Consider the following 11,371-nt stretch of genomic DNA (forward strand, 5'->3'; position numbering starts at 1 on the left):
CCAAAGCTCATGAAAGCCTCACGTGCAGCTCAGAGTAGAAAAGCCAGTTGCTGCGATTAAAGTGGCTCCCTCCTTTATTAGGGTGAACGTGTGGCGATGCAGGTGCCTGACACTCATCAGTCTCCTCTGTGATTAGTTTAACAAGCTTAGAGCCCACGTGTGTCGTGATTAATCCTAGAATGCTTTCTATGGAGCAAAAGGAATTATTCAGAGGATGTGATTGCTAAATTCCTTTATGAATGTTTCTCTTTGTGCTGGAAAATTTCAATGCTCCAGCTTGTGAAACTGTTAACAGAAGTCAAAGATGAATGCTTTTAACAGCCTTTCTCAAAGTTGCAGCTTAAATCTGTTCCATTTGCCCATGTATGCACTTTTTTAGGTCTTTGAAATAATTCAGCTTTACATCTTTTGGAGGTCTGAAAGTCCTAAAGGTGTAGAGCCAAAGGACAGAGATGCAACAACTACATTTGAACAGGTTTAAGAAATTTAATGGTTTGGAGGTTTCCTAAAATTGTTAAAAAGTGTTAAACAAATGTTAAATTAACGGCAGTGTAGTAGGTCTTTGACTGAAGCTTACAACAACTTCATACTTTACATAACCCCTTTGCAGAACTTCTCTCAAACACATTTGTAGTACTCATGTCAGGTGCGATGAAGAAAGCTGCATTTCTTTTAACACCCAGAACTATTTCAAATGTTTTCCACTAAAAAAAGAAGAGTAGTAAACACCCCGTGGCAGAACAGATGCATTGGAAACACAAACAATCATCACTCTTGCTTTTAGAAGACAACCATTACTGATGAGCAGTTGACCTTGAAATGTATTCCTGAAACAAGGGAAGAGGTTCACTATGATCAATGATGAACTGCTAATGTAAAATACTTTAGCATTTCAAAGCTTTTTGAGAGGCTTTTTGCCACAAGGACTTTTCACAGCACTTCATAATTGGTCCTTTTGGTCAGATGAAAGTAAGGTGAGACGAGCAGCAGACGCTGTGCATTTCACCCCAGATAAAACACAAAAGCATGTAGCTTTGATGTACAGTATGTTCTTGTACCATCATTTGCATCCGTTAGTGTTTCTGGTTTACATTCATGACCATATGTGTATGGAATGTGTTGTTTGCATACAGAATAAGATAAAGGGTACAACTGCTGGGCAGCTGTGCCAATGTACTAAAAAGGCAACTTCTTCTGAACGTCCCTTCCACACTGCACACCAACAAAATGGTGAAAGATGGGATGGTGTCTGTCTGCCCACAACTACTGTAAGAATATAGCCTTAACTAAGTTAAATGTGTTAGCTTGCCAATACATTACAAATCGGCCATATTTCCCTTCTTCCCTGCAGTGATAGTAGACACTGGGACAAAGAGCCAAAGAGACTATTAGGGGTGGGGGATATAACAATATTCAAGGATGCATTATTGTCATTATACAATACAGTATTGCACAATAAAATGTAGTTGTAGCCCCTTCCATGCTACACACACACACAAAGTACAGCTTTATGGCAATATTGCATCAAATTGATGGTTTATTAGTCTGATATTTAATTCACTTCATTAGACAATACATTCCCACAATCTTATTGACTCTATAAAGTTACTTGACTGATTTTCTGCAGAACTTTCACAACATTTTTATGTTGTATATTTTATCCGTCAGCCAAACCTAGACTACCAAACCCTTCATCTGTGAAGTCAGCAGGAGACTAAATCTTTGTTCACTAACAGACATTTTCTGAATTTATGGTGTTCAATTAATAAACAAAAAAAAGGTGCCCATATCCTCAACAATGGGTATATTACAAAATGAGAATGTTCTGAAGGTTCTCTTTTATTCTGTTAAGTCAGAAAAATATTAAATTCCCCATCACAAATTCCTCAAACCAGAAGTGACATTTTGTTTTGTCTGAACAGCCTAAACTAAAAATATATATATCAGAAGAAAAGCATCAGATGCTCACATCTGAGAAGTTCAAACCAGCAATTCTTTGGTATTTTTGCATGGAAAATCAGTCAATTATCAAAATGGTCAAGAAATATTTGACACACTGGATAAGAAAAGGCTTAAAAACTTAAAATTGTATCTTTATTTTTAGACAGAAAAGCAACAAAATGCAGGATACAGTATGCCATGTTACCAAATGTCCAACCAGTCACAATTGGGTGCCTAAGGTAAATTGAACAGTAGTCTCACATATTCAACTCACTGAGTAGAAATGTCCTGTCTGAACCAAGGTCAGTGGAATTATTGCTAAGAAAACCTAACATTAAAAAGACTATTGTTTAGAGAAGTCATTAAAAGGCTTGCACTCTCATTTCCATTACGTACATGCAGTCACATTCACAAACATCACATATACCATCTTACAGTCATACAAATTACTTTGAATGAAAATAATTCAAAAAGGGAACATCAAAAACTAAATAAAATAAAATGATAAAAAAAAAAAAAAAAGTCTCATTTGTCATGATCTACTGCACATCCTTGAACATTTTTTCCCCACACTAGGAGAAGCGTTCTCATAAAAAAGGGCCAGGACCTCTTACACTCCTTCGGCTCAGCACAGGAAGTCACACATAGATCAACACCCTCCCCAGATTTAGGCATCGCGTAAAAGGCCCCACCTCGAAACAGAACAAAAGATGTCTGATATGGACATCAGCTCTCCTGCTTGTCTTTGACCAAAAGGACCGTGTGCTGCCCTCCACTGGAGGCCATCAGTACTGCACGGTTCTCCAGCTGCTTGCCTGTCATCTTTACAGGGCTCCACTCGTCATCCTCCTCTCCTGTGCCAAGCTGCAGGCTGGTGCCCATGCCCCAGGCATACACAGATCCTACAGTAAGCACAGCCAACCATCAGTGGAGGAAGCATCTTTTTGTTTTACAATCTTAGCTTATTACTAACATTAGACAAATTCAATTGACACGCAGTTTGTTGACACGCAGTTTGGAAAAACCAGAAAATACAATTCTATCAGTTAGCAGAGAACTTGCTGTAATAATGGATATTTATTGTACGTCCAACTTCACTTAAAATGACCTATGTTTGCGTTTTTCTGACAAAGGTCTCCGGCATTTAAGTGAATAATAACTGTCCTCTGCAAATAAAAAAGGCAGAAAAAGCAAGCTACTGTTTTACCGTCATAAAACGTGTTGCATGAAACCGACTCAGAAGTTGACACTCCATCCAAAAAAAAATGTGCTTTGTTTCTCACCTTCTCTGGTGACCGCGTAGCTGACAGACGCCCCGCAAGTCAACCCAATGGCCGGCTCCATCCCCTTCACCGGCGTGGGGTCACTCATTTCTTCTGCCCCTTGGCCTAGACCAAGACGACCATACTCTGCTCTGCCCAGGCTATATACCTGTCCTAAAAGACGGAGACAGGGATTCATTTATTTTATGTCTTCAGCTTAAACCACCTGGGTCCTTGATCTTCCCTACTTATGGAGAGAAGAGAAAGAGAAGAGAAAATATAAAAAACAGAATTTTCACATATTGTACTCCCTTGTAATTATTATTACTAATAATTAATTAGTAATTAATATTCTTTTATCTATTACTTTATTCAACCATTTTCAGCCAGGGTTTGGGTTATATTATTGAAATTACAAAGAAATTAGGTAATCACTGTCAATATGTACCGAGTGCTGAAACATGACTTGAAACATCAGTTGTATATTACCTGTGCACTTAAAATCTGTCTTGATGGGATCACACAGTCTGATAATCATACTTATTTAGTTTTAATATAGTTAGTTGGATATTACCTTCAGCATCAAGGCAGAGTGTGTGATGTTGTCCTCCAGAGAAGTCCACCCAGGAGGTGGTAGAGTTTTTGAAGCATGTCAGTTTAACTGGGACAAAACACATCTTGGTGTGTTTAGTACCTGAATTAAAAAAACAAACAAAAAAAAACACAATTACCTTAGAGCAGAATGTGAGCAACTGACTCAGAGCTAACAGTAAAGCAGTGTCAGATACCACTGCAGTTTCAGTTATAACAAACAAATTTCAATTGAAGTTATCAAAGCTGTGCCATACTTACCCAGCTGGTGATAGTTGGAGAGACCAAATCCATAAACATGTCCCTCTTTTGACAGAGCAAAGGTGAGGTACGCCCCACAAAAGGCATCTATGAAGTGAACTTTCCCTTTGAGTTTTACCATCTGTGGTTCCAGCAACCGGCCTGAAATCACAGGACACAGTCAGCCTTACACTTTACACATGAAAACATCTATTGTTAAATCACAAATCAGAGAATAATGAATTGTATGTAGTGGTGTATGTAAACTGTACACGTATGTTCCATCTTAAGTTGATGCTTTGGGCTTGGAAAGGCTGGTTACTTACTGAGGCCTTTCCTGCCTCCTCTGTTTGAAAAATGCTCAGGCACTCTTCCCAGCTGCCCCTGCTCTGCAGTGCCTGATGTGTAAAGATTTCCATCCAGCGTAAGCAGTACAAGGTGGTCGTTACCTATTAAAGGGAGTCATTTAAATAAAACAGAAAAATTTGTACGCTGCATATTAACTTTTAACAAACAAAAACATTTGAAAAGTAAAGAGAACCGTTTCTTACCTGATGCAATTTTCACGACCGGTTCTGTCATGGGGACTTTGATTGGAATGGTGCATTTTTTCATGGGCTCCAAAAGACCTATTACACCACTGTTATCCTGGGGAGAAGGGTCCGGTATATTATTAGTTAAACCCAGAGATCCACAAAGCTCATGTTAAAGGTTATGAAAAAGGTCAGCATGGCTGTAAATGGGACCACTTTGGTCACCAACTTTCTGTTTCCTATAATTATATAAATGATCCCATTTAATTAAAACTGGGAGGATGGTTTCATCTACTTTTGCAGTGTTTTTTCCACAAACATTATGTATATATTTCAGTAAGCCCTTTTCTTTTGGTTTGGGTTTGCTACAACCACATCCCTAGAGCTGGCTAAGGCAGCACAGCATTTGCACATACTTCCATTACCTACTCAGAAGTAGAACATAGTCCAAAATACCTTCAGCAACACATTAGTCCATACACTATGTAGGTTCTGACTGTGCTGACCTTAGTAAATGCAACGGCACTAACTTCTGTGACAGTGTCATTTTCTACTTGACAGTCTCGCACACCAAACTGAACTGAGCTAAAAGGCAAACCCAACCTACCTGTTAATCAAGCTTAACTAATAAATAAATAAATAAATAAATAAATAAATAAATAAATATTATATATAAGAGTTTAATTTCTCTTGAATGATAAAAACCTTGGTGAGTGGACGTAGAATTCAAAGTGTGAGCCGACTTAGGAACGATGACTACAACAGAATATGGTGGAGCATTGACTTCCCAAATTTCTTCGGAATGGAAATTAGCTAATGGAATGTGCATAAAAAAAAAAAAAACATTCTTAATATAAATTAGATCTGAGAACAATAAAAACATTGTTAATAGAGATTTTTCTCAAAACAGAGGTTACAGTGTTTCACACATTTCATTTTAGCACTGTCACAAATCTATTGGGAATGCATAAGGTAGGCAGAGGTAATAGTGATGTAATTGCCAGTGTGCCACTGAGTATTAATAATGGAAAAACCCATCAGTAACTTAGCAAGAGGAGTGATAAGTGCTGTGAGATGAAAACAATGAAGAACGGCATAACTAAGGATCATCAAACTATGTTTGAATGGCTTTTATTTTTGTCTTTAATGAGTTACAATTAGGTCTGGGCAATAAAACGATCTTGAAAACGGTTCGGATTTCACAAAAGTGACGAGGAACAGATTAAGCAAAACATATCGGCGGTCGGTGCCAAAAAGGGCGAGAAACTCATCAAATCTATTCCATCACCAGAACAGGTTCCATTCAGCGACCATGAAAATGAGGACTTGCACTGGCTTGAGTCCACACACACAGCCTGTAAGTTAAAAGTAGCAATGTTACCGTTTGTCTGCGCTAGCTGCATCTGCTGGGCCAAAACGACAATCAATCATATGGTCTTTTGTGGCCATTGCCCCATATAAAAAGCATTAAAAAAAAAGGAGCAAAATATTACGAGTGCTATTTTTATTGGTTTACACATGCACTTGTTTACTTTGTTTGGTTTTGTGCTACCTCCACAAACTCGTGAGATGCTTTCTAGGCAGGAGTTTACACCTAATGTTGCTTTTAGGTAGTTTTAGAATGTTTACAAAATCAAAAGAAATGTAGCCAAAACTGACTACTCACTTGGTGCACTTGTTGATTTTGCAAACACAAAAACGGAATTATAAATGTCACTGTACAAGGAAAACAGGGCTATATTTTCTTTTGCCCGTAGAGGGCACTACTACACGGTTGACCAGTGGGGCATCTCATAATGCGAGTGTGTAATCATGGGAGTCCTCAAATAAAACATTGTGCTGAATTTTGTAAAAGGCATGTTTTTTTTTATTTTATAGGTTTATAAACTATATTCTCAAATGTAATTACTCCTCTGGTTTCTTCCTGCTTCAGCCAGGACGCACTTCGAACGGGCAGTATCAACAAAAAGATAAAATCGTGATAAATATCAATTAAAATGGGAAAAAAATATTGTGATACATTTTTTTGCTATATCACCCAGCCCTAGTTATAATGTGAAGCTGTTTTTGTCCCCAAGCATGTAACATGCTTCAACCTATCAGAGTTTTATTCATGTACCACAAAAAGCAAAGATTACAGAAATCAGTAAGATTTCAAAAGCTCAGACTATGGGAAGAACATCTTTTAAGCAGAGGCAATTAGGGAGGTCTGAGGAAAGAGACACACCATTGTGGATACATAGGCTTGCTAAGGGTCAAGACCATAAAATATTTGTGGGGTGACACTTTAGTGAGATGCTACTGGTTAGATAATGGAGAAGCTGATTTGAATAATGGCAATACGACTAGAATAGACATTACAGGAAATGAATCCTGACCTCACATTAAGAAAGGAATACAATGGAAGAGATATCACTCATACCATAATGTTCAAGTATGTTTTTCTTATAGTTGTGCCAGATCTGTTTGCAGTTGATGGAGCTCTGTGAAAGTGGGGTGGGTGGACACATTATATAGTCATGAAAATAAAAGTATTAATGAAGTGAAAAATAAATTGAGAATATATGGGTATTCAAGTTCTCTGTGGAGATAAAATCTTAATGTTAAGAGTGAAATTAAATGAGCTAGGGGCTGATATTTAGTTTTTCTATTTTGTAGAACTCTTTCAGACAAAACACTGGTTATGCTGCACAATGCTGTCAAAGAGTTGAACAAACTACTAAGATGATCCATCAGCCACGCAGGGAATATGGACAGAATCAGGGCGAAGTTGGGCAGAAAAACAAAATCAGAGCAAATGGAGATTTTATATAATCAATGAATGAAAGGTTTAATTTGGTTATTGCAAACAGCAATCATACTCAAAGTGAGAGTGTGTGTGTGTGTGTGTGTGTGTGTGTGTGTGTGTGTGTGTGTGTGTGTGTGTGTGTGTGTGTGTGTGTGTGTGTGTGTGTGTGTGTATAATAAAATATATATATATATATATATATATATATATATATATATATATATATATATATATATATATATATATATATATATATATATATATATATAAGTTACATTAGTTTTTTACAAATGGGGACACAGGAAAGTGGATGTACATATTACATCAAGGTTGCAGTATTAATATATTTAGACTGTTTAAAGTGCCCGTATTATGAATATATTTCTGGGATTTGGGGTGTTATTTGGTGCTTCCACACGCATACAAACTCGGAAGAAAAAAAAACATCCATGCTGTTTTGAGTGAGATACAGGTTTCTGAATGTAACCTGCTTTCAGTCTCCGGGTGAGCTGTTCAAAATCTGCGGGGCTTTCTACGTCACTAGCCAAAATGAAAGGGCTAACCGTAGCACGCTAGCGCTAGCATGCTAGCTCGTTTTCAATGGCAAAACACTGCTACAACACACTAGCTCACCATAATCTACAAAAGAACTACTTACATGTCCCTGTTCTGCAGGTATTCCACGCAAAGTTAGAAGTGTGCCCTCGTTTAGAAGAAGTCTCCAGGCTTATCCTGCCTTGTAACTGACGAAAGTTGTTTAAACAGCTAGCTAGCTGATATGATCCTTACCTAGCTACTGCGCATGTGCGACTGCCAACAAAAATGTTACAGCAGTGTGTTGTCTCACTCTGTAGCTAAAACGGAGTACCGAACACACAGGGTGAAAACAGGAGCTGCAGCAATGTGCAGTACAACAAAATATGGGGTTTTTTGAAAATTAAACCATAAAAAAAAAAAAAATATCAAATAGTCAGCAGGATATTTTGTATAATTTGCTCAAGTTCCAGTCAAGAGTAACTCTGAACAGCTTTTATCTTAATGTTTATGTCACATCCAAATCAAATTGGGCTGAAAGGAATTGAGACTGCAAATACCACAGAGGTAGAACAAATACATACAAAGAACCAAATAGATTGATATGGAGTACATTATGTATGAATAGCAGGTTTCATATGGATTTTAGCTGTCTTTTCATTTTATCAGAAAACACTCAAAATCAGTGGAATGCCTGAGTGAATTATGTGAGACCTGCATACTACAAATACAGTAGGTTTGTGATGGTTGGGTGTATGTGCAAGTTGAGTACAGAACATTTCTATTGGTGCTCATAAGTTTCGTGCGTGTAGAGGATTAAAAAGGTTACAAAAATCACTAGTTGACTAGAGGAAAAATCACACACACACACACACACACACACACACACACACACACACACACACACACACACACACACACACACACACACACACACACACACACACACACACACACACACACACACACACACACACACACACACACACACACACACACACACACACACACACACTTTTGAGGCTGAAAGCAGCAAGTAACTTACCCTGAAGGAGCCCCACGTGTACACAGTTCCATCCTCTGTGAGTGCAGCTGTGTGGCTGTCCCCTGCTGACACCTGGACCACCTTCTCCTCCAATGTCACCTTTCCTGGAACCATCTCAGAGCCCTCCTCTGTTGTGTCCCGACCTAGGGCACCTTCATCGTTACAGCCAAAAGTGTAGACCTACAAAAGAAGAAAGTATCAGTTCACCTGGGAAACTCAAGAACAGTATTTAAAATGTTAATGGGAGCTATTGCCATACAATTTTAATTTGAAAAAAAATAAGACCGATGCCTTCCTTACATTGCCAGTGTCGCTGAGGCACACAGTGTGCATGCCCCCAGCCATCACTTGCAAAATTTTCTCAGGCAGGGACACAAGGGCCGGCTTCTTCCTCTCAATGATGTTCTCGCCTAGACCCAACTGTCCAACATCGCCCTGGCCCAGAACAAGAACCTGACCCGCCTCCTTGCCATGACTCCTGTGGGAAACTGTTACACACAAACAAACACACACAATTCCATACTAGTTGTTTAATTTGATCTTAGATGTTATTAGTCTTACAAGGCCTAACTTAACTGTGGCATGAGAAAAAGGCTATAGTAGATGAGGCAACTTGTTAAAACTGTGGTGGTGTGACATTGTCATCTTAACAACAATTTGATTTGGTTCTGCAAGTTAAAATAGCTATAGTGTGTGTTTAAATTAAATCTCATGGTCTAGTCCAGTCTAGTTAACTCTTATCAGCCCAACCCCACTCCAGTGGTTTACCTTTCACTTTCTTGAGGTCTTTATCATCCTCCACAATAGGCTCAGACTTCCTCTTGGTGGTGGACTTTCTGGCAGGCATGACAGCAACACTTAAGGACTTGGGAAAAACATAAGGAGAGTCTGGTGTAAGATTTCTTATAACCTACCATTGGTAAAAGTCACTGAGCTGTAAGTCACAAAAACACAACATTAAAAGGGGTGTTTGTTTATCAGGAGAAATGGTTTCACAATTTGTAGCACAAATGTAGCAGCAAAGCTTACTACTAAAAGTAGGTGAGTAGGTGTCCCCTGATCAACAATCACCACTTTGATTTGAGAGCTTTTAAAGCTAAATGAACTGCAACAATGCCTGAACTGTGGCTCAATTAACCACAAAACTACAAATCCAAAAGGGAAATGGTGGTTGCAAGTTACCAGCAGGTATAAACTGACACTTAAAAAAATACCTCCTAACTGAATCATAACCACTAAACAAAAACTACAACAACATGGTCTCTCTACTGCAGGTCTGAACCCTTAGCGGCTTTGAGAACGACGGTTATTCATGGTAAGTAACGACACAATCAGTCCTTGTTTTGGTCCTAACATCAACCAGGAGCGGTTGGGGTTCAACAGCTGTCAGAGTCTTTTCAATGGATGGCACAGTGTCAGGTTATGTTACCCCACAGACAGTTGTGCTTCCTCTGCTTCCATGCTGTTGTGAAATGAACGTCCACAAAACAACTGCTACAACTTACACTAGAGTTACGCTAAGCTCTCAGTGACACCAATATACATGTCTAGGGAGTGCTCTCAGTGCTTTAACATTTAGCTGCATAACGTTACAGCAGTTTAAAATAAACAGCGTGACCTAACGTTGCAGTAACTTAACGTTACCCATGTGTCCTTGCTAACATTTAGAGAGCTAGCTAGGTTACCAAAGGAGCTGCAAGTTACATGGCTGAGCTTCAGTCCCCTTCTTGATTGTAATTCAGGCTAGTAATACAGTAGGAGTGTATGATGCAAAAGTCATGTTTTTACCACATAGAACATGTTAGTTGGCATTGACACTAGCTGGCTAACGCTAACGTTAACGTTCAGAGCTGTTTGCTAGCCAGTGCTAACCAGCTAGCGGCGTTAGCATGACATTCGGCTATGAATGAACTGCATACAGATTGCTAAAGTAATGTTTATTATTGTTGTCTTTTCGAGCGGGTAGTTTAGGAGTTGATAATTTACTAACCTGTGATATGTAGTAGTTTGAAGTTTGCAGTTTGTCTACAGGTAAACGTGCACAGCCTGTTCCCGGTCTTGAGACACGCACCATGCGCACTAAATGCAAAACGTCACAATCTGGAACCCCCTGCTTCCTTAAAGAGACAGCAGCACTCAGTGCAGTGGTGGAGGCAAGACGTGATTAGATCATTTAGCTAGTCCATTAGCAGGTAAACGTCTTATCAACAATCAATGTACAAAAGTAAAAGTTCTGATTATGAAGCATGTCTGCTGTGAGTGTTAAATCATACATTATTAGCCTATTAACATGTAACGTTAAGTGGCATGCTATTGTATCTTTTTTTAACTAGTTAGGTAGTGTCTATAATTTATATATCTATTATCTTAATTTAACATTATTAAAAACTATAACAATGTATTGTATTTCATAAGCTCATATGTGTTATATTAAAAA

General features: G+C 38.5%; 1 protein-coding gene across 1 annotated transcript; it reads right to left on the reverse strand.

The window, feature by feature from the left end:
- Positions 1–2,072: 2,072 nt before the first annotated feature.
- Positions 2,073–11,057, reverse strand: rcc1 (regulator of chromosome condensation 1). Its single transcript, XM_039805392.1, has 10 exons — positions 10,925–11,057; positions 9,703–9,799; positions 9,235–9,422; positions 8,935–9,114; positions 4,586–4,682; positions 4,361–4,483; positions 4,056–4,196; positions 3,778–3,897; positions 3,225–3,377; positions 2,073–2,843 (listed from the first exon to the last, which is right to left on the reverse strand). The coding sequence occupies exons 1-10, from the start codon at positions 11,006–11,008 to the stop codon at positions 2,668–2,670; spliced, it is 1,359 nt and encodes a 452-aa protein (XP_039661326.1). The 5' UTR covers positions 11,009–11,057; the 3' UTR covers positions 2,073–2,667.
- Between the last annotated feature and the right edge of the window lie 314 nt (positions 11,058–11,371).

Source organism: Perca fluviatilis, chromosome 7 (genome assembly GCF_010015445.1).
Source record: "Perca fluviatilis chromosome 7, GENO_Pfluv_1.0, whole genome shotgun sequence".
Taxonomy (NCBI): domain Eukaryota; kingdom Metazoa; phylum Chordata; class Actinopteri; order Perciformes; family Percidae; genus Perca; species Perca fluviatilis.